This window comes from Dryobates pubescens, chromosome 2 (genome assembly GCF_014839835.1).
Source record: "Dryobates pubescens isolate bDryPub1 chromosome 2, bDryPub1.pri, whole genome shotgun sequence".
Classification (NCBI taxonomy): domain Eukaryota; kingdom Metazoa; phylum Chordata; class Aves; order Piciformes; family Picidae; genus Dryobates; species Dryobates pubescens.
This window is the reverse complement of record NC_071613.1, coordinates 3,637,769-3,662,427: the sequence shown is the minus strand read 5'-3', so window position 1 is coordinate 3,662,427 and position 24,659 is coordinate 3,637,769. Positions and strand designations below refer to the sequence as shown.

At 47.6% G+C, this 24,659-nt stretch overlaps 1 protein-coding gene across 1 annotated transcript; it reads left to right on the top strand.

The window, feature by feature from the left end:
• The first annotated feature begins 310 nt into the window (after window positions 1-310).
• On the top strand, window positions 311-24,554 carry ANGEL2 (angel homolog 2). Its single transcript, XM_054169352.1, has 9 exons — window positions 311-422; window positions 2,157-2,590; window positions 7,129-7,388; window positions 9,346-9,415; window positions 12,764-13,185; window positions 16,622-16,745; window positions 17,939-17,999; window positions 19,140-19,303; window positions 24,040-24,554. The coding sequence occupies exons 2-9, from the start codon at window positions 2,164-2,166 to the stop codon at window positions 24,192-24,194; spliced, it is 1,683 nt and encodes a 560-aa protein (XP_054025327.1). The 5' UTR covers window positions 311-422; window positions 2,157-2,163; the 3' UTR covers window positions 24,195-24,554.
• Window positions 24,555-24,659: the final 105 nt, after the last annotated feature.

Here is a 24,659-nt window from a genome sequence, read left to right as displayed (position 1 = left end):
TAAAGTCTGAAATCAAGCAACCTACAACCCGCTTTTGCTGCGCTCCGGAACCAGTGTTGCCGCGGGACTGCTCCTTCCTGAGTGCCAGGGCATCCCCACAGGCTACCTGCTGCCCGGAGGGCTCCGCGCCCGCTAACCCGCCCTGCCCCAAGATGGTGGCCTGGGTTCGGCGTCTCCTTCCCGGATCAAACATGGCTCCGGCGCGCGGCGCCAGCCCTTGGACTACAAGTCCCAGGAGCGAGCCTCGGCGGGGTGCAGCGCTGTCACCGCCCGTGCGGCTGACGCGCAGGGCCGGCAGCAAGGCGGCGGCGGCGGGGGGAGCTGGCGCTGCCCTGGGATGACCCCTTCTGGGGCCGCCGCGGTTTCGCGGAGCCGATAGCGGGGCTCCCCTGGGCCGGGCCCGCACCCGGGCCCGCTGGGAGGTAAACGAGAGCGCGGGGTTCTGGGGCGCGCTGGGATTCGGCCGGGCTCGGCAGCCCCCTGGGCGGCGCGGTGCGCAGGGCCGCGGGGCAGCGGCCGGAGGCTGTTAGGCGGCGGCCGGCCCTCCTCCCTTCCGTGCCCGGCGCCAAGGCAGCCTGTGCGGGGCTTTGCGCGGCTGGCGTGGCCTCGGCGACGTTGGAGCTGCGCGCTCAACAACATCCCCATGTCCCGAGTGGGTGTCGGGGGAGGCCGGCGAGCGGCCTGGCCGCGGAACAGAGGCTCGGCGCAGCGGGGCGGAGAGGCCTGGGGGTGACTGACGAGTCCCTGGTTTTAAACACCCGCCATTAGGCAGAGCAGGGCCGTGGTAAACAAAACGGCGGCGAGCGCGGGTGTTGGACTTTCCTTTGGCGGGTGTCGGTGGCTGTGGGGAATCAGGCGTTAAGAAGGGAGGCTTTCTCTGCGCTTTTCGGTAGAAGGAGGTAGGTTTATTTTCGTGAAGGAGTGGAGCCGCTTCCTCTGAGCATCGTTAGTGCCGCGATGCCCCGGGATGTGCTTTGCTACTGTATGTGGTGCGCTGCGCTCGAAAATGCTCTTCCCGGACAAACCCGTTGTGGTGAAAGTTCATTTAGGGCTCATTCTCTAGGCCGAGTGGCAGATAGGAGGCTTTTGCTTTAGTTCAACTTCAGACATACTGAGCTTTGCTATCTTTTGCTAGTAAGCTCAGAATACACTTTCTTATCTAAACAATGAGGAAGCTGAGAGAGACTGATGTCACTCATCTTTCTCTCCTGTGCTTTTATTGAGACACGTTTTTAGCTCTGCGTAAAAGAAAAAACACCTTATTTTTATGGCTGTAGTTACTACTAATCTGTGGGGTTTATACTTGGAAAAGCAGCAAAAATACAAATTTGGTCTATAAACCAGTGCCAGAGATACCTTGAGAGTTAGTACCTCTTTCCCAGTCTTGTTGGCATTGTGGTTTGAGCCAAGTCACGGAAGTCAGTGGCTTTTTAAACATATTTCTGACAACTAAATGGAAAGTGGGTTTGTGATTCTTTTCAGATAGCCTTATGGTAAGGTTAATGCAGCATACAAACACAACCTTTTGTAAGGTCATTTGGCAAAGGACTTGAAAAAGCTGATGGTTGAATTCAAGAAGGCAGAAAAATAAACTCTGAACAGTTACTCAAATGAATGGAATTTGGAGATTAAATGGCATTTGTAAACCTGAAGGGGGGGGAAACATATAAGATTGCTTTTTGAAGTTCCACTTTGCACATCATTTTGATAAAGGTTTAAATATCTTGGATGTATCTAAAAACCTTTGACTATGCATGTAATTAAGGCATACAATAGGCTTAAATAACAAAACTCTTTTAACACATCCCACCAAATTCTGCCCAGTTTCTCTCCTTCAGTTACAAGATGTTTATATTCTTTCCTGAGTCAAAGACTAAACATAGCCTTCTCTAATTCGAGCAAAGGCAATGTGCTGCCCAGGGAGGTGGTGGAGTCACCGTCCCTGGAGGTGTTCAAAAAGGGACTGGATGTGGCACTTGGTGCCATGGTTTAGTTAGTCATGAGGTCTTGACTGCTTTGATTCGATGATCTTTGAGGTCTTTTCCAACCTTATTGATTCTATGATTCTATCTTGTCATGAGCAGGGTGGTGTGCTCCTACAGCTTTCTCTAGGCAGATGTGATTGTAATCAATGAAACCTGTGCTTTCTCTGGTAGACACTCCATGCTGCCCCGTCAAGTGCAGAGGCTGGGCAGAGACTGGATTGCCCATTGGAATGGTTCTCAGATACTCACCTTGAACAGCCCAGTCGCCAGCTGTACGAGATGGGCTGGACACTATCCCTGGGCCTCATTTCCACTGCCTGTTCCAGTTGATTTCTCAGCAAACTGGAGACTCCCTCCATTTTTTGGACCTTGGAGGCAATTTCAGAACTCTAATTGGCAGCTTGATAACTTCATGCAAAGTTCCTGCTTCCACCTACCTAACCCCAGTATGAAATCTGAGAGAGAAGAACCGTTGATAAAGAAGAGAAGACTCGTTGGCCAGTGTGATACTTCAGCTCCGGAAGAAGAAATAAACTTCCCTGATCAGAAGGAGACATCGTGTCATTCTGTAGCACAGAATGAGGGAAAACATAGCAGCAAGAAAGGTAAAAGATGCTCTTTGCTCCTTTCTGTTTTATTTTTAACTCTGAACACATCTAACAGGTTATGAGCAATATTGCCTGCACCTTTTGAGTTACTGTGTTTCTTGACACTTCTCTCAAGAAAACATCTTGTCTTCAAAATGTTACAGCTTTGTGATGCTGTTTAGCCTGTAAACTTGTATTTTGTGCTGTCAAACAGCCTGCCTGAACTAGTTTCACTGGATTTGGTCAGTTATACAAGTGATTGCCCATCTGGGGAGTTCTGACCTTGGTTCAGACAACTTTCTAGGTGTCTGTCTGTTTTAAAGTGTAAAGATTTTGCTAGCTTGCTGTAGGGCTGAGCTAGCCTGGCAATTGTATAGCTTCATTCCTTGGACTGTACCTGAGCTCTTAAGCCCTGCTGGAACTGAACTGGCTTCTTTCTGAGCCACTTGAGTTATCTATGACCTAGATAACTATAAATTAATGGACTGAGATGTAATGGTGTTTTCTTCAGGTGTGGTGGTGCATTGTTGTTTTTAAAACTGTATTTTCCAGCCAGCATGGATTTAGGAAGGGCAGGTCCTGCCTCTCCAGCCTGATCTCCTTCTATGATCAGGTGACTGCCTGGTGGATGTGGGGAGGCCTGTGGATGTGGTCTACCTGGACCTTAGCAAGGCCTTTGACACCGTCCCCCACAGCAAACTGCTGGCTAAGCTGTCAGCTCGTGGCTTGGACCACAACACTCTCTGCTGGGTTAGGAACTTGCTGGAGGCCGAGCCCAGAGAGTGGTGGTGAATGGTGCCACATCCAGCTGGCGGCCAGGCACCAGTGGCGTCCCCCAGGGATCAGTGCTGGGCCCCATCCTCTTTAATATCTTCATTGATGATCTGGATGAGGGGATTCAGTCAGTCATCAGTAAATTTGCAGATGACACCAAGTTAGGAGCAGATGTTGGTCAGTTAGAGGGTGAAAGGGCTCTGCAGAGGGACCTCAACCGACTGGACAGATGGGCAGAGTCCAAGGGCATGGCATTCAACAAGTCCAAGTGCTGGGTGCTGCACTTTGGCCATGGCAACCCCATGCAGAGCTACAGGCTGGGGTCAGAGTGGCTGAGAGCTGCCAAACAGAGAGGGGCCTGGGGGTGCTGATCGACAGCTGCCTAAACATGAGCCAGCAGTGTGCCCAGGTGGCCAAGAGGGCCAATGGCATCCTGGCCTGTATTAGGAATAGAGTGGCCAGCAGGAGCAGGGAAGTCATTGTGCCCCTGTACTCTGCATTGGTTAGGCCACACTTTGAGTCCTGTGTCCAGTTCTGGGCCTCTCAGTTTAGGAAAGACATTGAGACACTTGAAGGTGTCCAGAGAAGGGCAACAAGGCTGGGGAGAGGCCTTGAGCACAGCCCTGTGAGGAGAGGCTGAGGGAGCTGGGGTTGTTTAGCCTGGAGAAGAGGAGGCTCAGGGGTGACCTCATTACTCTCTACAACTACCTGAAAGGTGGTTGTAGCCAGGAAGGGGTTGGTCTCTTCTCTCTAGCAACCAACACAAGAACAAGGGGACACAGTCTCAAGCTGTGCCAGGGGAAGTTTAGGCTGGAGGTGAGGAGAAAGTTCTTCACTGAGAGTCATTCGTCATTGGAATGTGCTGCCCAGGGAGGTAGTGGAGTCACCATCCCTGGAGGTGTTCAAGAGGGGATTGGATGTGGCACTTGGTGCCATGGTTTAGTCATGAGGTCTGTGGTGACAAGTTGGACTTGGTGATCTTTGAGGTCTCTTCCAACCTTAGTGATACTGTGATACTGTGATGCTGTATTCAAGCCACTGACATGTTAGGAAGTTTTGTGTCAGACCACGACTGGCAGAGCAAACAGCAAATGCCCTTATTCAGATAAACACAATTAAGAGGTACAGAGATGTCTACCTAACTGTAACAGATTTTCATGAGTTATGTGGATATTAACAGGTTTTGTCTACTGTGAAGTAGAGGGCACAGTCAAAATTAAGGCCCTATTGTATAAATCTCTTCTTTAACAAAATAAAGTTGTAATACAACTGAAAAGGGCAACAACAACCCAAAGGGATTTTTGGTCACAAATATCCATAAAGCTTAGGAACTTCAGGAACTGAAGTAACAGAGTTTGCTTTGTGCTTTTGTTGCTGAGCCCTCTTTGAACCACCCTTGACACACCTTCATCTGAGAGTGTGGTTGGCATTGTGTGAACACTTTGATTCCTAACCCTTCATTAGTCATGGATAGAGAAATCAACAAGATGTCCATATGCTGCCCTAAAGGGTGTATCCCAGGCTGACATACCTCATCTCCACTGAGGAAGTAGTAGCAGAAGGCAGCATAAGACTATGTCAGCAGACTGGATTTGGTTTACCTGTTTGACAGGCTGTCTACAGGGATCAGTGTGGTGTAGTCTGACTGCAACAGTCTCCTTAGAAAATGCCAGTTTCCTAATTTCAAAGCAGTTTGAAATCCAGGGCAATAAATGCTTTTGTGCTTGGGGTTTTTGTTTTGTATGGAAGCACCAGTTATAAACAGAATTAAAAGTTCATCTTGAACAGAGTGGCTAAGTCACTGCTAAACTTTGAGACTTGCTTAAGTACTTTGAAAGGCAACTAGTTGTTAGGAGAATGATATATAAGAGCAGTAAGAGGTCATGTGGCATATGATCTCCTTCTACAATAGGTGACCCACTGAGTGGGTGAGAGAAGGCCTGTGGACATTGTCTACCTGGACTTTAGTAAAGCTTTGACACTCTATCCCACAGCATTCTTCAGAAACCCATGGCACAAGGCTTGGATAAGTGCTCTCTGCATTGGATTATAAACATGGCTGGACGGCTGGGCCCAAAGAGTGATGGTGAATGGAGCTAAATCTGGCCGGTACCCAGTCACTAGTGGTGTCCCCTGGGGTTCAGTTTTGGGGCCTGTCATCTTTAATGTCTTTATCAATGATCTGGATGTGGAGATTGAGTGCACCCTCAGTAAGCCTGCAGATTACACCAAGATGGGTGGCTGTGTCAATCTTCTAGAGGCTAGGGAAGCTTTAGAACATGATCTGGACAGGTTAGCTAGATGGGCCAAGGCTAATTATATGAAGTTCAGCAAGGCTAAGAGCCAGGTCCTCCACCTGGGTCAGAACAACCCCATGGTAAGCTACAGACATGGGGATGTGTGGTTGGAGAGCTGTGACTCGGAGAGGGACTTGGGGCTATTGGTTGACAGTGAGTCAGCAGTGTGCCCAGGTGGCCAAGAAAGCCATTGGCCTCCTGGCTTGTATTTGAAACATTGTGGCCAGCTGGAACAGGGAGATGATTGCCCCCCTGTACTCAGCACTGGTGAGGACACACATCAAGTATTGTGTTCAGTTCTGGGCCCCTCACTACAAGAATGACATTGAGGTGCTGGAGAAGGGTAAGGAGGCTTGTGAAGGGCCTGAAATGCATGGTGTACAAAGAGCGTCTGAGGGTGCTGGGGTTGTTCAGTCTAGAGGAGAGGAGGCTGAGGGGAGACCTCATTGCTCTCTACAACTATGGGAAGGGAGGTTGGAACAAGGAGGGGACCAGGCTCTTCTCCTTGGTGTCAAGGTCAGGCAGAAAGGGGCCTGGGGGTACTGCTTGATAGTAGGCTGAACATGAGCCAGCAGTGTGCCCAGGTGGCCAAGAAGGCCAATGGCATCCTGGCCTGGAGTAGGAACAGTGTGGCCAGCAGGAGCAGGGAAGTCATTCTGCCCCTGTACTCAGCACTGGTTAGGCCACACTTTGAGTCCTGTGTCCAGTTCTGGGCTCCCCAGTTTAGGAAAGATGTTGAGTTGCTGGAAGGTGTCCAGAGAAGGGCAACAAAGCTGGGGAGGGGTCTGGAGCACAGCCCTGTGAGGAGAGGCTGAGGGAGCTGGGGTTGCTTAGCCTGGAGAAGAGGAGGCTCAGAGGAGACCTTCTTGCTCTCTACAACTACCTGAAGGGAGGTTGTAGCCAGGTGGGGGTTGGTCTCTTCTCCCAGGCAACCAGCACCAGAACAAGAGGACACAGTCTCAAGCTGTGCCAGGGGAGGTTTAGGCTGGATGTTAGGAAAAAGTTCTTCCCAGAAAGAGATATTTGCCATTGGAATGTGCTGCCCAGGGAGGTGGTGGAGTCACCATCACTGGAGGTGTTTAAGAGGAGACTGGATGAGGCACTTGGTGCCGTGGTTTAGTTGATAAGTTGGTGTTGGGTGACAGGTTGGACTTGATGATCTCAATGGTCTCTTCCAACCTGGTCAATTCTATTCTATTCTAAGGGACCGGACTAGAGGAAATGGTTTCATTATGTACCAGGGGACATTTGGGCTGGGTGTTAGGAAGTACTTCTTCACTGAAAGAGTTATCAAACGTTGGAATGGTCTGCTCAGAGCAGTGGTGGAGTCACTGTCCCTGGAGATGTTTCTGTAGCAAGCAGACCTGGCACTTAGGGACATGAGTTAGTGCTGGGTCGAGGATTGGACTGGATTGGATGATCTTAGAGGTCTCTTCCAACTGAATGATGTTACATACCTTTTTCTGCTTCGTCTGCTTTTAACAGGATCCATCAAAAGACACTGGGAATACTTCTGTCAGCACAATAGAACAATGAAAATCAAGGAGTTTCAAAACAAAGAAAGTGACCAGAGCAATACAGAAAGTGAAGCAAAATTTGATTTTACAGTCATGTCTTACAATATCCTCTCACAGAATTTGCTAGAAGATAACTCCCACCTGTACAAACACTGCAGGCAGCCACTGCTCATGTGGACTTACAGATTTCCCAACATTCTGCAAGAAATCAAACAGCTGGATGCAGATGTGAGTAGAAAATCAGCATGTAGATACTTCTTAAGAACTGATGAACTGGAGCAGCAAGTTTGTGCTGTTCTTTGTTTTGGTGGGTTGGCTGTCTAGTGAATCCAGCTGAGCTTTTAGTTATGTCATGCCTAGCAGTACTTTCAGTTTAAGCTTATGCAATTGGTACATTCTGTGCAATCTGAACTTGTAGCAAAGGCAAACTCTACGCTATGTATCACTCATATTTGCCTTCTTTGTCCATAGCCTCCTGGAATGGTCTTTTTGACATGATTTTGATGTTCTACTGATGCACTGAACTTTTTTTTTATGATTCCAAGACATAAATCTTTCTCAGTCTGTGCCTAGAGCACACTGAGTCAAGTGCTGTAAAAAACATTGACCATGGGAGTGGCTATAGTTGCACAGACCCAAGGTGCACCTAGTCTGGTGGTGTGTTTGTAACAGGAGCTAATGCTTACAGTAGGAAATCAAGGCTCCCTTCTCCAGAATAGTCTCTGTTTCTGAGACTGTGCAGTTTAGGATCTGGGGATAAATGCTCAAGGCTGAAAGATGCAGTTGTCAGTAGCGTTTATGTGAGACTGATCCAAAAGCATTCCTCTCAAGTGTTCATTTCTCTCTTTGCCTGATACTCTCCACCATCTGACTCGTGAACAAACTTGCTGATACAACTGAACTTCTGCTTATATTAGGGTCTGAAAAAATGCCTTACCATTTCTGGGTTGGCTGTGAGGGTTTTTGTTTGGTTTTGAGTGCTCATATCACTTAATCAGGAAGTCAAATTGGTAAGCTTTTTGATTCAGGTGTTGTGTTGTTCAGGCCAGTAAAAATGCTGTGATTGAGTCCAGCCTGTTTGTGTCACAAAGCAGTGCAAAATCACAGGAGTTGTATGGGGGAAGCCACATTTGAGAAATGCAGTTTTGTTAGTATGTGGCCAGGAAGATGAAGATTAAAGTGCTTTTCAAGTAGTTCATTTCTTCCCTCATAAATGTACACATACTGCATATGTATCTTTACATTGAGATACATTAATGGGCTTTCCAGGGGGAGCGTTGGGCAGAGGAGCTCTGGTGAGGATATGCCTGGTGCTATTAGTGGTAACAGACAGTGTGCCAAGGTGGAAGTGTTGGAGCCAAAGCCAGCCTCTAGCAAAGAACAGGTTGCATTGGGGTACTTACCAAACTCTGCAGAGCCGCACCACAAAGCACCAGGGTACAGAGGTGATGCCTTGTATTGCATGTATTGATCATGGCAGGCACACACCCCTATAGGTGCAGGTGCCCTTTCTGCAGGGGAATTCCTTGCTGAAGGATGCAGACTTTTAACTGATTAATTGTTTTGAACTGTAACCTTAAAGTGAAAGAGAGAGTTCAGAGATTTGGGTCTCCTTTGAGCCCTTGAATGAGGTGGTGTCAGCTGGGGAAGTGAGTCTGTTGCTGCAGTTCTGCAAGCAGTGCTGTCATTACCCTTCAGGAGCTCAATCCTTCATCAGAGCCCCGAGGTGGCTGCAAATCTGTGTGCTGCTGCAGTGTGCACGGCAAAGGCTCCAGGATGCTCAGAACTCTTAATGGAGTATTTTGAGAGTGAGCTTTGGTCCAGGTTGTTACAACACAGACACATGTCGTCCACTCTGTAGTTACTTGGCCTCTTTATCTCACTGCTCTGGCAGCTACCCCTCCCTGAACTGATGAGACTAAATTAGCAGGGCATTATTGTGGTTACATTTAATTTTACATCTGAAAATACATATCTGTCTGAGAAAAGGTGGTAGGAATTGGGGCCTCCTTCAGTCTTCAGGAACATTGCCCATAGGGCAGTGAATTCTTTTATTGGATTATAGCAACAGAAAGCCACAGAATTTTGAGTTTATTTATACCTGCACAGGCTGCAAATGGAGGTAAGGTAGGGTGATATTCTGATGTATTCACAACTGGCTTTTAACTGTAAACTTTCACCTTAGGTACTCTGTTTACAAGAAGTCCAAGAAGACCACTACAGAGCAGAGATCAAGTCAAGTTTGGAATCCCTGGGTATGATGAAACTCTGATGATCCTTATGTTGTTTTCTACTCACCCCAGCACCTGCTTCCCCAGAAAAACCCTCTCCTAAAGAATCAAGTCTCCTGCCATTACATGCAACAGTGTTGCACACCCCCTTTTATAATCTTAAGTGCTCTCTTGAAACTACCTTAGTGTTTTCTACCAATATTCCTCTTGGGTAGAATGTTTTTTTCCTCACTTGAAATCTTCCAAATATCAACACTAAATTTTATCTCTACTCAGTTTATATTCATTGGTTTTTATGCTAGTGCTGTTAGTCAGTCTAAATAGCAGCATTTTATCACTCTCCTGTGTGAATTATGGAAGGAGCATACTGCTGGGGGTGTGATTCCATGGCAGTTTAAACTGATTTAAATCTTTTATGCCTTGCATCTCCATCCAACCCTAAGCCCCCCCTCTGTTCCTGGCACTGGTACTTAGAGTAGAATTAACCAGGTTGGAAGAGACCTCTGAGATCATTGAGTCCAACCCATCATCCAACACTAATCAGCTAAACCATGGCACCAAGCACCCCATCCAGTCTCTTCCTTCCTCTTACTTGTCTGGTGCCAGGAGAAGTCAGTTCAAGGAGCAGCACTGGACTGACACCTTCTTTTAGTTTTTGGTTAGTTGAAGGTGGTCTAACTCCCAGAACTGTTTGTTTGTAAAGAAACAGTACTCCACAGTACTCCTTTTTAAATCCTCTTGAAATGCAAAATGATGCTGTAAAGCCAGGCTTGTGAGGGCAACTGATTTTCCTGCTGCTATACACAAGGATCTGGAGCTTGCTGTAACTCTTCCTGTTCCCCTCTCTGGCTCCTTTGCCCTGGTGAAATCCACCAGTCCAGCAGAATACTATCCAAACTAATTTTGTTGTCCTGGATTAGTTTCTTTGTTTGCTTACTGAGTTAAAGGTGAGTGCCACAACAAGTGGCAGGAGTAAAGAGCCTGGAGCTGGAAGAGAGGAGCAGGAATCCCCTGTTCCATCAGGCAGATTGTCTTGCTCCACTTCAGGGGGTTGTACTTCATGAATTCACATGGCATGGATTGTGCAGAGAAGCATTTTTCAATGGCAAAACCTAGATATTCTTTCAAGATCATTAGTTTTTCTTATGTAGTTAAGGTCTTGTTAAAATCTACCTTTCACCTCTACATAAAATTAAGATCTTGGCAAATTGCTATTCTCAGGTGGACTTCACAGTATCACAGAATCACCAAGGTTGGAAGAGACCTCAAAGATCACCGAGTCCAACCTGTCACCACAGACCTCATGAATAAACCATGGCACCAAGTGCCACGTCCAGTCCCCTCTTGAACACCTCCAGGGATAGTGACTCCACCCCCTCCCTGGGCAGCACATTCCAATGGCCAATCACTCTCTCAGTGAAGAACTTTCTCCTCACCTCCAGCCTAAACCTCCCCTGGTACAGCTTGAGACTGTGTCCTCTTGTTCTGGTGCTGGTTGCCTGGGAGAAGAGACCAACCCCCACCTGGCTACAACCTTCCTTCAGGGAGTTGGAGACAGCAATAAGGTCTCCCCTGAGCCTCCTCTTCTCCAGGCTAAGCAACCCCAGCTCCCTCAGCCTCTCCTCACAGGGCTGTGCTCAAGGCCTCTCCCCAGCCTCACTGCCCTTCTCTGGACACCTTCAAGTGTCTCGAGGTCCTTCTTAAACTGAGGGGCCCAGAACTGGACACAGGACTCAAGGTGTGGCCTAACTAATGCTGAGTACAGGGGCAGAATGACTTCCCTGCTCCTGCTGGCCACACTATTCTTGATACAGGCCAGGATGCCATTGGCCTTCTTGGCCACCTGGGCACACTGCTGGCTCATGTTTAGGCAGCTGTCAATCAGCACCCTCAGGTCCCTCTCTGTTTGGCAGCTCTCCAGCCACTCTGACCCCAGCCTGTAGCTCTGCATGGGGTTCTTGTGGCCAAAGTGCAGCACCCAGCACTTGGATTTGTTGAATGCCATGCCCTTGGACTCTGCACATCTGTCCAGTTGGTTGAGGTCCCTCTGCAGAGCCCTTCTGTCCTCTAACTGATCAACATCTGCTCCCAGATTTGCCTGAACTGCAGTGCTGTCATTTGATGTGTGTCTCTTTCCCTGTTGAAAGCTTGGAGAACTACATAATTGTGTAAATATGTTTGAAATCTTTATTCTAGAGATCAGTTTAGACATTGGTACTGTGACTTAGAGCCACTCTTGCTTTTGACTGGAGTGTTTCACAGGTATTATTCCTAAAGCACTGGGGTAACATCCAGAATAAACTTCAATATGCAAGTCCACTTTTAGGTGACTTGTGAGGGGTTTTGTAGTATTTTGATTTGTTTTGGGTTTTTTTCCACATTGTAGGAGAAGACCATGATTGGAATCTTAAAGTATGTAGCTGTTTACACATCACAAAAGGTATTATACCAGGTTTTCTGTAGTAGAATGGAATAGAATAGAATTAACCAGGTTGGAAGAGACCTTTGAGATCATCAAGTCCAACCCATCACCCAACACCATCTAATCAACTGAACCATGGCACCAAGTGCCTCATCCAGTCTCTTTCTAAACACCTCCAGTGATGGTGACTCCACCACTTCCCTGGGCAGCACCCCCCAATGGACAATCACCCTTTCTATGAAGAACTTCCTCCTAACCTCCAGCCTAAACCTCCCCTGGTGCAGCTTGAGACTGTGTCCTCTTGTTCTGGTGCTGCTTGCCTGGGAGAAGAGACCAACCCCCACCTGGCTACAACCTCCCTTCAGGGAGCTGGAGAGAGCAAGAAGGTCTCCTCTGAGCCTCCTCTTCTCCAGGCTAAGCAACCCCAGCTCCCTCAACCTCTCCTCACAGGGCTGTGCTCCAGACCCCTCCCCAGCTTTGTTGCCCTTCTCTGGACACCTTCCAGCAACTCAACATCTTTCCTAAACTGGGGAGCCTAGAACTGGACACGGGACTCAAGGTGTGGCCTAACCAGTGCTGAGTACAGGGCAAAATCACCTCCCTGCTCCTGCTGGCCACATTGTTCCTGCTCCAGGCCAGGATGCCATTGGCCTTCTTGGCCACCTGGGCACACTGCAGGCTCATGTTCAGCCTACTATCAACCAGCACCCCCAGGTCCCTCTCTGCCTGGCTGCTCTCCAGCCAGTCTGACCCCAGCCTGTAGCACTGCATGGGGTTGTTGTGGCCAATGTGTAGACTGAACTGAAGGCAGAAGTTTCCCATCTCCATGTGAAGTCTCCTTCAGAAAAGGAGTGTGAGGGGCTTCTAACTTCCTTTGTTTTGATTGTAATTTTTTCAGTGATCTCTGTTTGTACAATGTTATTTCATGTTTTGAATTGCCTCTCTTGCAGGGTACCACTGTGAGTATAAAATGAGGACAGGGAGGAAACCTGATGGCTGTGCTATTTGCTTCAAAACTGCCAAGTTCAGCCTGATTTCAGCAAACCCTGTGGAGTTTTTTCGCCACGATATTCCGCTCTTGGACAGGGACAACGTTGGACTGGTGCTGCTTCTCCAGCCTAGACTTCACTGTAAGGCTAATGCTGCAATCTGTGTAGCAAATACACATCTCCTGTACAACCCAAGGCGAGGGGACATCAAACTGACCCAGCTTGCAATGCTCCTGGCAGAGATTGCTAGTGTTGCCCCTCAGGAGGATGGCACCTTCTGTCCAATTATCATCTGTGGCGACTTCAATTCTGTTCCTGGCTCTCCATTGTACAGATTTATAAAGGAAGGAAAGTTAAATTATGAAGGACTGGCTATAGGAAAGGTAGGCTCTGCTTTTGGTGTCTTAACAAAAATGTTAATGCTGATTTGAGATAATAGTTGAGTGCTGCTAGCCTGCCGTAGCCTGTGAGTCTTTGCCTTGCAGTACCAGTGTTAGTGCCTTTTAAGCAGTCTGCAGAGAAGTTACTGTGGAGTTACTGAAATAAGCTTGGGTATATTGGCTGTGCCTTACAGGATATTGTATCTGCTTCTAGCATTCTGAAATTAAAAACTTGCCAACACATTCATTGTTCTTGACATGCAGTTCACAGTATTCACAGGGGTTGGAAGGGACCTCTGGAGATCATCGAGGCCACCCCCCCTGCCAGAGCAGGACCATAGAATCTAGTGCAGGTCACACAGCAATGCATCCAGTTGGGTCTTGAAAGTCTCCAGAGAAGGAGACTCCACAACCTCTCTGGGGAGCCTGTTCCAGTGCTCTGTGACCCTCACAGTAAAGAAGTTCCTCCTCATGTTGAGGTGGAGCCTCCTGCACTGTAGTTCATATCCATTACCCCTTGTCCTATCACAGGATGCAATTAAGAAGAGCTTGTCCCTTCTCTCCTGACCCCCAGCCCTCAGATATTGATAAACATTTATTAAATCCCCTCTCAGTCTTCTCTTCTCCAGACTAAATAGCCCCAGGGCTCTCAGCCTCTCCTCATAGGGCACATGCTCCAGTCCCTTAATCATTCTCATAGCCCTCTGTTGGACACTCTCTAGCAGATCCTTGTCCCTCCTGAACTGGGGAGCCCAAAACTGGACACAGTATTCCAGGTGAGGTCTCACCAGGGCAGAGTGGAGGGGAAGGAGAACTTTCCTCAATCTGCTGGACACACTCCTAATGCACCCCAGGATCCCACTGGCCTCCTTGACCACAAGGACACATTGCTGTCCCATGAATAACTTGTTATCCACCAGGTCCTTCTCCATGAGGCTGCTCTCTAGTACTGGTGCAGTTTATTATTCCTTCTCAGATGCACTTACCCTTGTTGAACCTCATTAGGTTCCTCTTGCCCAGCTCTCAGTCTGTCCAGGTCTTGCTGAATGGCTGCACAGCCTTCAGGCCTATCAGCCAAGCCTCCCAGTTTGGTATCCTCAGCAAACTTGCTGAGCAGACTCTCTGTCCCCCCCATCAATGTCATTATCCACAGGATGATTGTGTCACTATGTTTAAGTGTCCTGGTCTTTAAGTAGGATAAAATAACTAATCAAATACCTACTGTGTGCTCCATGAAAGGATGACTCTTATTTTAGATACTCTTTGAATTACAGTGGCCAGAATAACTGGAAAAGTGAAAATTGAGTTAGATGCAGGTGAGATGATTTTTGTTGCAAACTCTTGTATGTAGCCTTTGGATGTGTCAGATGCTATTTAATAGAATGCAACTGGAGTGTATAGAAGGAGAAAACATAAAAAAATAACCCCACTGGTGTTTGCTGCTTGTGGTTAGTTGTTTCAAGCCCCAGAATGGCCTGATGTAGTCCCAGAAGAGCAAGCAAGCATCATGGAGATCAGATGTCTGCTAGGGAGCTGTATGTACTCAGCCCTGTTATGTAGCTACAAATGGTCTGAGTAGTCTCTCACCTTAGTGTCCCAAGAACTATCTTAAAGGATTGGGTAGCCACAAAAAACTTGGTAAGGAGGTGTACATAGGGGTGCCATTATTTTTACAGAGGATTGACATCAACCTTATAAAATATTGAAGGGGTTGAGACTTAAACCTTGACCCAAAAATGTCCACTCATTTCAGCTTTTGGTTGTTTGAGGTTTTGAGTTCTTTTTGTAAATCAGACTTCTGTCTGAAATCTGCCCCTCAACTCAAGAAATTCATTGAGATACTTGAACATGGCCAGAGAAGGGCAATGAGGCTGGGGAGAGGCCTTGAGCACAGCCCTGTGAGGAGAGGCTGAGGGAGCTGGGGTTGATTAGCCTGGAGAAGAGGAGGCTCAGGGGAGACCTCATTGCTGTCTACAACTACCTGAAAGGAGGTTGTAGCCAGGTGGGGTTTGGTCTCTTCTCCCAGGCAACCAGCACCAGAACAAGAGGACACAGTCTCAAGCTGCACCAGGGGAGGTTTAGGCTCAAGGAGGAGAGAGTTCTTCTGAGAAAGAGTAGTTGGCCATTGGAATGTGCTGCCCAGGGAGATGGTGGAGTCACCATCCCTGGAGGTATTCAAGATGGGATTGGATCTGGCACTTGAAGCCATGGTTTAGTTAGTCATGTGGTGTTGGGTGACAGGTTGGACTTGATGATCTCTGAGGTGATATACTGTGAGGTGATACTCTGTGATATACTGTGATACTTGGTGCCATGGTTTTGCTGATTGGGTGATAGTTTGGGTGTTGGGTGGTAGGTTGGACTTGGTGATCTCAAAGGTCTTTTCCAAACTGGTTATTTCTGTATTCTGTAGTTAGCATAATATCTTATGGTTAAACAGCTGCTGCTCCACCACCACCATTCCTGCACCCATCCCAGAACCAGGGGCAGAACCCTCACCAGCCAAGATACCACCCAAAGGAGCTCAGCCCCAGTGAGGAAGCCCAGCCAGCCCCCATGGGTGATACTGGAGGAGTCATCAATCATGGCCCTAACAACCGGGGGGCCACCAGGCCCCCCAGCCTTTGTTGTCACCACCACCAACACCCAGTGTGCACCATGGGCACTCACCAGTGTGAGAGGAGGATCCTCAGCCCAGATGGGCTCAGCTTGGGGCTGCAGCTCTTCCTGGGGGGGATTAAAAAGGGGAGTGGGTGGGGAGGGCCAAGTGGCCACACCTGGGGTGGGAGGAGACTCAAACACAGCCCAGGTGCTCTGGGATTTGAGGGGAAAAGGGCAGAAATGTGGCAGGTGAGGGACTTTAGGGTGTCAGGGAATGATAGGACTAGGGGGAATGGAAAAAAATAGAAATGGGTAGATTCAGGTTGGATGTTAGGAAGAAATTCCTCCCCATGAGGGTGGTGAGACACTGGAAGGGTTTGCCCAGGGAGGTGGTAGAAGCCTCATCCCCAGGAGTTCTTAAGGCCAGGCTGAATGTGGCTCTGGGCAGCCAGATGTAGTGTGAGGTGTCCCTGCCCATGGCAGGATGGTTGGAACTGGATGATCCTTGAGGTTCCCTCCAACCCCAACAATTCTATGATTCTAAAACAATTTTTCAGTTTAGGCTGGATGTTGGGATGAAATTCTTCACAGAGAGAGTGGTTTGTTTGGAACGTGCTGCCTAGGGAGGTGGAGTCACTGGAAGTATTTAAAAGAAGACTGGATGAGGCACTTGGTGCCATGGTTTAGTTGATTAGATGGTGTAGGGTGATAGGTTGGACTTGATGATCTTGAGGGTCTTTTCCAACCTGGTTAATTCTGTGATTCTGTGATTCTGTGAGGTCTTCTCCAAGCTAATTGATTCTATGATTCTAAAAGAAGCTCATGTGTTCTTTCTTAGGTCTCTGGACAAGAACAGTTCCCGAGAGGACAAAGAATCTTATCTATTCCAATTTGGCCCAAAAAACTGGGTATTTCACAAAACTGTGTGTATGAAATAAAACAGCAGCAACAAGAAGATGCAGGTCAGTTTCTGGGTGGGTGATTTTTGGGATCCTTTGAAAGTATCATTCAGATATCACTGAAGAACAGATGTCCTGTTCTGGGGAGGGGCTAAACAGTGAGTCTTGAGCCTACAAAACTTCTTGTCAGGCTCAGGGATTTGTTCATATAAGCATTTGCAAGTTGGAATCTTTAGAAGGTAACAGTTAGGAACTGCCATTTCAAGAGCTGATGTGCAACACTTCAGCTGCTGTGTTTACATCATGGGAGCCAGTTGAACTGTGACTGGGAGAAGAGAGATGGAGGCAAGCAATGTGTGTCTATAGCATGAGGCTGCATTCTGCTTCGGTGTGTGTGTTACAGTGCAGGCACTTTATGGAACAAGTGGGAAAAGCAAGTGATTTCTTTCATCTACCTTTTTTGTCAGGGACAGGGGGGAAAAAAAGCCTACCCAATTTAAATGAATGGGACCTAGATTCAGAAGAATTTAGCCCAGCTTTGTGAATTGTGTGTTGCCAGTTTGCAGTGGGTTTGAAGCTTCCCCCCAGCGTTAGCTTTACAGCCAGGCTAACTCAGTTAGAAGCAAATGAAGCTGTATTTACAAGCAGAGACTACACCCTACAATGGAATGCAATGGAAGTGTGCAAAGTGGAGAATATTTACAATGTTATATAGATATTTACAATTAGCAAACAACACAGAAAGCCTCCTGGTCAAAAAGAGACCAGGGAAGCTGCTCCACTAACCCCTCCCCTAAACCTCCCAGACCACCCCTGTACCAAGAGAGAGAGAGAAGCTGAGAGAAAGCAGTGTTAGTCTTATCTCAAAGCCAGCCAGAAGCAGCATCTTCTCCCCAGTTATCTTCTTCCCAGCAAAGCAAAACAGCCAAGATCAGAGAAGAAGAAAAAAGGAATGGGAATGGAAGTGAAATGTGAATTGTTATGATACAGCTTCTCTTACCCCAGACATTTATCCAATGAGTTGGTTTAGAATAATCTTTTGTTTTCCTTTTTACACCCAAACAGTGATTTATTGATATCTTTCTACTTTTCTGCTCCAAATCTGCAGCTAAATTTTAAAGGCATAGCCTAAAACTACCACCCTGTTTGCAAGAAACAAGTGTGTTTAAAGATAATTCTCTGGTAGTTTTTATTTTCTGTGGTTCTTCAGTACATCCTACTCTTAAATGTAAATTGAATGTGCTTTTATTTTGCAGGAGAAAAATTGGAAGCAGCAAAACAGGACAGCACTCAGGAGATTGTAACAGCATCTGAGAAGTAGGTTTTGGGGAGCAAAAATGGAAGCCCTTGGCTGGTTCCTAGTTTTGGGGATTTGTTTTGTTTTTAGGCCAAACTTGTATCTGATTCTGGACTTGTGTCCAGATGCTCACCCAACACAATCTGCCCATCTGGCAAGAAACATCATTGTCCATTTAAACATGAAAAGGCTGATAGGACAGCTAAAGACTAGACCTGAGAATGGTGAGTGAGTGTGTGCTCTTGCAGGAACTTGCAGGGCTCAGTGCTGGGCCCCATCCTGTTCAATATCTTTACTGCTGATCTGGATGAGGGGATTGAGTCCATCATCAGTAAATTTGCAGATGACACCAAGCTGGGGGCAGGAGTTGATCTGTTAGAGGGTAGGAGAGCTCTGCAGAGGGACCTTGCCAGGCTGGGCAGATGGGCAGAGGCCAAGGGCATGAGAGTTAACACATCCAAGTGCCAGGTTCTACACAATGGCCACAGCAACCCCATGCAGTGCTACAGGCTGGGGTCAGAGTGGCTGGAGAGCAGCCAGGTAGAAAGGGAGCTGGGGGTACTGGTTGATAGTAGGCTGAACATGAGCCTGCAGTGTGCCCAGGTGGCCAAGAATGCCAATGGCATCCTGGCCTGCATCAGGAAGAGTGTGGCCAGCAGGAGCAGGGAGGTCATTCTGCCCTGTACTCAGCACTGGTTAGGCCACACCTTGAGTCCTGTGTCCAGTTCTGGGCCCCTCAGTTTAGAAAAGATGTTGAGTTTCTGGAAGGTGTCCAGAGAAGGGCAACAAAGCTGGGGAGGGGTCTGGAGCACAGCCCTGTGAGGAGAGGCTGAGGGAGCTGGGGTTGCTTAGCCTGGAGAAGAGAAGGCCCAGGGGAGACCTTCTTGCTCTCCCCAAGTACCTGAAGGGAGGACACCTTCCAGCAACTCAACATCTTTTCTAAACTGAGGGCCCCAGAACTGGACACAGGACTCAAGGTGTGGCCTAACCAGTGCTGAGCACAGGGCAGAATGACTTCCCTGCTCCTGCTGGCCACACTACTTTGTGTGTCCAGACAGTGTGTTTTGTTTGTGACCAGAACCACAGAATCCTGCATTGCTTTTATATTTATTTTTTCCCTAGGAAAGAAAATAAAATTTGTTTCTTTGATTGATGTTTAGGTCACCTTCAAAGCTGCAGCACCATTTTAAACTGTCTTCAGTCTATTCCCATTATTTTCCTGAGAGTGGGGTACCAGAAGTCACAACTTGTCATTCCCGAAGCGCTGTCACCGTGGATTATATTTTCTATTCTGCAGCAAGTGATGGCACTGATGCCCAGCCAGGTAAAGAAACCAACTCTTTCATCATTTTTTTACAGATGCCAAAGGGGAACATTCAGATGCTGTTCTAAAGGAAAGGTAGTGATAATTTAATCCATGTGAAGTACCTCAGAAGTCTGCGCCAGTGCTTTGAATGTCAGCTCTTACCTGAGAAATCTGGTGGGCCTTGGCGGCGTAGAATCATAGAATCAATAAGGCTGGAAAAGACCTCAGAGATCATCAAGTCCAACCTGTCACCCAACACCTCCTGACTAACTAAACCATGGCTTCAAGTGCCACGTCCAGTCCCCTCTTGAACACCTCCAGGGATGGTGACTCCACCACCTCCCTGGGCAGCACATTCCAATGGCCAATCTCTCTTGCTGGGAAGAACTTTCTCCTCACCTCCAGCCTAAACTTCCCCTGGCACAGCTTGAGACTGTGTCCTCTTGTTCTGGTGCTGCTTGCCTGGGAGAAGAGACCAACCCCCACCTGGCTACAGCCTCCCTTCAGGGAGTTGGAGAGAGCAATAAGGTCTGCCCTGAGCCTCCTCCAGACTAAGCAACCCCAGTTCCCTCAGCCTCTCCTCACAGGGCTGTGCTCAAGGCCTCTCCCCAGCCTTGTTGCCTTTCTCTGGACACATTCAAGTGTCTCAATGTCCTTCTTAAACTGAGGGGCCCAGAACTGGACACAGGACTCACGGTGTGGCCTAACCAGTGCTGAGTACTGGGGCAGAATGACTTCCCTGCTCCTGAACTTACCACAGCTGGATCTGTAGTGTCACTCAGGGCAAACTATCTCACCTAAGTGAGCATTCCTGTAGTTGCCATCTCAGCATGGAGAAGAGCTGAGGCTGTAGGAAAGCAGCAGTGTCAGCAGCACCTGAGAAGCGCTGCCACCAGTGACGCAGGCAGGACCTTAGGGGCTGGACATACCCAAGGAAGTATTTCCAATCATCTAACCAACAAAATGGTCAGCAGCCATTTACAATGCACATTTTAACTGCTAAATTAACTGTTCCTTAGGAGGAACAGAAGGAGGTTACTTTTCATATTGTCTTGATGCAATGTCTATCAAGTAAATGATCTCTGTGGCCCTTCAGTACTGCATCCAGTTCTGGAGTCTCCATCATGGGAAGGACACAGAGCTGCTGGAGCAAGTCCAGAGCAGGGCCACAAACATGATCCAAGGGCTGGAACACCTCTGATACGAGGATGGGTTGAGGGAGCTGTGGTTTTTCAGTCTAGAGAAGAGAAGTCTCCAGTGGGACCTTAGTGCTGCCTTCCAATACCTGAAGGAATCCTACAGGAAGGCTGGAGGGGGACTTTTCTTAAGGGTGTCTAGCACAGGGAATGGTTTTAAGCTGAGGGAGAGTAGGTTTAGACTGGATGTTAGGAGGTTCTTCAGTACAAGGGTGATGAAACTGATGTAAGTTGCTCAGGGATGCCTTCTCCCTGGGGGTGTTGAAGGCCAGGCTGGATGAGGCCTTGAGCAGCCAAGCCTATTGGAGAGGCATCCCTGCCCATGGCAGGGAGGTTGGAGTAGGTGATGTCTAAGGTGCCTTCCAACCTGAGCTATTCTATGACGGCTAAGCGCAGGCCCTCGCACATGCCCAGTTGTCACTGTCTTGCCTGCAGTTGCCGCTAACGCTCACTAGATGGTGCAAGAAAGACACGGTCCTTCCGAGGGCACATTTCTTGCTGGGTGACAGAGTGCTGCCCTTCCTGCGCTTGTGCTCTGAGCAGCACGCTTTGTGTGGCGTTCGGGTTTATGCCATCCCCAGCGGTCACTGTGCAGTGCAGTGCTCTCAGATAAACGGCTCTGCAGCACTCACAACAAGGAGTGAGTGCTCCTTGTTGTAGATGTCAACTGATTTTCATATATGAACATTGTTTCCAGAATTTGAAAGGGGGGGAAAAAATCTCCATCCCTCATGCTCTGAGACCAGAATGTTCAGAGTCCTGGAGTCAATGCTTAAGAGTCTCAGTTGTCATAATACACACAGTAAATGCTCTTACTGTAAGCTACCAAAACTAGAATAGAGTAGAATAGAATAGAGTAGAATAGAATAGAACAGGTTGGAAGAGACCTTCAAGACCATCGTGTCCAACCTATCATCCAACACCACCTAATCAACTAAACCATGGCACCAAGCACCCTATCAAGTCTCCTCCTGAACAACTCCAGGGATGGGGACTCCACCACCTCCCAGGGCACACTCCAATGGGCAATCACTCTCTCTGTGTAGAACTTCTTCCTAACCTCCAGCCTAAACCTCCCCTGGCATAGCTTGAGACTCTGTCCTCTTGTTCTGGTGCTGGTTGCCTGGGAGAAGAGACCAACCCCCACCTGGCTACAACCTCCCTCTGGGGAGTTGGAGACAGCAAGAAGGTCTCCCCTGAGCCTCCTCTTCTCCAGGCTAAGCAACCCCAGCTCCCTCGGCCTCTCCTCACAGGGCTGTGCTCCAGACCCCTCCCCAGCTTTGTTGCCCTTCTCTGGACACCTTCCAGCAACTCAACATCTTTTCTAAACTGAGGGGCCTAGAACTGGACACAGGACTCAAGGTGTGGCCTAACCAGTGCTGAGTACAGGGCAGAATGACCTCCCTGCTCCTGCTGGCCACACTGTTCCTGATGCAGGCCAGGATGCCATTGGCCCTTCTGGCTGCCTGGGCACACTGCAGGCTCATGTTCAGCCTACTATCAACCAGCACCCCCAGGTCCCTCTCTGCCTGACTGCTCTCCAGCCACTCTGACCCCAGCCTGTAGCTCTGCATGGGGTTGTTGTGGCCAATGTGCAGAACCTGGCACTTGGATGTGTTCAATCTCATGCCCTTGGACTCTGCCCATCTGTCCAGCCTGTCGAGGTCCCTCTGCAGAGCCTCTCTACCCTCCAGCAGATCAACTCCTGCCCCCAGCTTGGTGTCATCTGCAAATTTACTGATGATGGACTCAATGCCCTCATCCAGGTCATCAATAAAGATGTTTAAGAGCATGGGGCCCAGCACTGATCCCTGGGGGACACCACTGGTGCCTGGCTGCCAGCTGGCTGTGGCACCATTCACCACCACTCTCTGGGCTCAGCCTCCAGCCCGTTCCTAACCCAGCTCAGAGTGCTGCTGGCCAAGCCAGGGGCTGACAGTTTGCCCAGGAGTTTGCTGTGGGGGACGGTGTCAAAGGCCTTGCTGAAGTCCATGCAGACCACATCCACAGGCCTCCCCACATCCACCAGGCAGTCACCTGAGCATAGAAGGAGATCAGGCTGGTGAGGCAGGACCTGCCCTTACAAAGCCTCACACCACAGAAATAAAAAGCTTTGGCTGCAAACATAGGCTGTGAGAAGTATTTAAATGAGTTCTGATTTCAGAATGCATCCCTGTGCAAACTTTAATCTCAACTCACCTGTTTATATCTTGTTGCACCATGGTTACCCCAGCAGAGCTAGAGCATGGGGTTTTTTTCTGCCCTTGTTTCTCAAATAGATTCTTCACCCTATAGTCAGTACAGAACGGATCCAAACTTCAGTTCTCCAAGTAGCTTAAACTGGTGTCACTTTTGCTCCTTAGTCCTTAGAAACTAAGTCATAGTCTGGATTTTCAGTTTTCTGGTGGCCTGAGCCTCTGCATTGAGAGTTATCAAACTCTGAACAAATAAGTATAAAATGTAGTCTAAGCTTACAATCTTTTACCTATTTAAAGAGAGGTTTTGGAAGGTTTTCATGCTTTAGCCCATGTCATGCTTAGCCACATATTTGGCTTGGTATTCAGTATTATTTTCACTCTCAAGCTGTGCCAGGGGAGGTTTAGGCTGGATGTTAGGAAGAAATTCTTCACAGAGCTTGGCCATTGGAATGTGCTGCCCAGGGAGGTGGTGGAGTCACCATCACTGGAGGTGTTTAAGAAGAGACTGGATGGGGTGCTTGGTGCCATGGTTTAGTTGATTAGATGGTGTTGGGTGATAGGTTGGACTTGATGATCTCAAAGTTTTTTCCCAACCTGGTGTGGTCTTTTCCAATGTATTCTATTCTATTCTATTCTATTCTATTCTATTCTATTCTGTTCTGTTCTGTTCTGTTCTGTTCCTGGAGGCTCAGTTTTGCTGGAGTGCTCTGGGCTGACACTAATCACTGCATGCAGGCCAAGCTCTCTGCAGCAACAAATTGCTGCTTTGTGGATTAAGTTCTACAGTGAGAGTAACTGTAAACAAGAGGAAGTTCTGAACTACCTTACTGGTGGTTTTGCATGGAGCAATAATGACTTCAGATTATTACTTCTGTCACTCTTTTCCTCCTTCATAAGTACTAAAGCCTGGGGAGGTGGTGGAGTCACCATCACTGGAGGTGTTTAGGAGGAGACTTGATAGGGTGCTTGGTTGCATGGTTTAGTTGATTAGGTGGTGTTGGATGATGGGTTGGATACAATGATCTTGAAGGTCTCTTCTAACCTGGTCTATTCTATTCTCTATTCTATTCTATTCTTATTCTATTCTATTTCTATTCTAATTCTATTCTAATTCCATTCTATTCTATTCTATTCTATTTCTAATTCTATTCTATTTCTATTCTATTTTATTCTGTTCTATTCTATTTCTATTCTATTCTATTTCTAATTCTATTATATTCTAATTCTATTCTAATTCCATTCATTTCTATTCTATTCTATTCTATTCCATTCCATTCCATTCCATTCTAATATGTGATTTTTAGCTCATACTGATGGATCATTTTCTTTCCCCCCCTCCCTTTGTTTTTTTAATCCTCAGGAGCAGAGGATTCTTTTCCTGGAGGTCTGCAACTTCTTGGCAGGTTGGCTCTTCTAACAGAGAAAGAGCTTTGGACTGTTAACGGTCTTCCCAACGAAAACAACTCTTCTGACCACTTGCCCTTGCTAGCAGAGTTCAGGCTTATTGAAAGGTAATAGCCAAAGGACTTTTTTGTGTAGGTAAAGTTACTTTCACCTTCCCTCTCTGTAATTTTTATTGTTAAAGGTTTATTCAAGCACTGCAGGTCCGGTTTCAGTAAGTTTGCATGCAGGATCATTTCATAGTGTCATGGGAAGCAGACTTTTTACAGAGACTTTTTAGAATGAAAACAAAAGAGAAACCACACTGAAATTACTGTATGGAGTCTTTTGTGTTGAAAGATTTTACCTTAGCTTTCTCTTTGATAATGGGAAACATCCGTGCCAGGCTCAAGCTGGCATTATTTTTCACAGTGATGCTGGAAATGGTTTTTATTGTAAATCACAGTAAAATGATTATTCTCTGAGAGCTGTGTGCTTCTTTTAAGTAAAGGGGAATGGGTTTGCTTGCTTGCCATGCTGCTTCTGTGTTTTTCTGCAAAGTTGCTCTGTAGACACTTCAAACTAAACACTTCTGCAAAG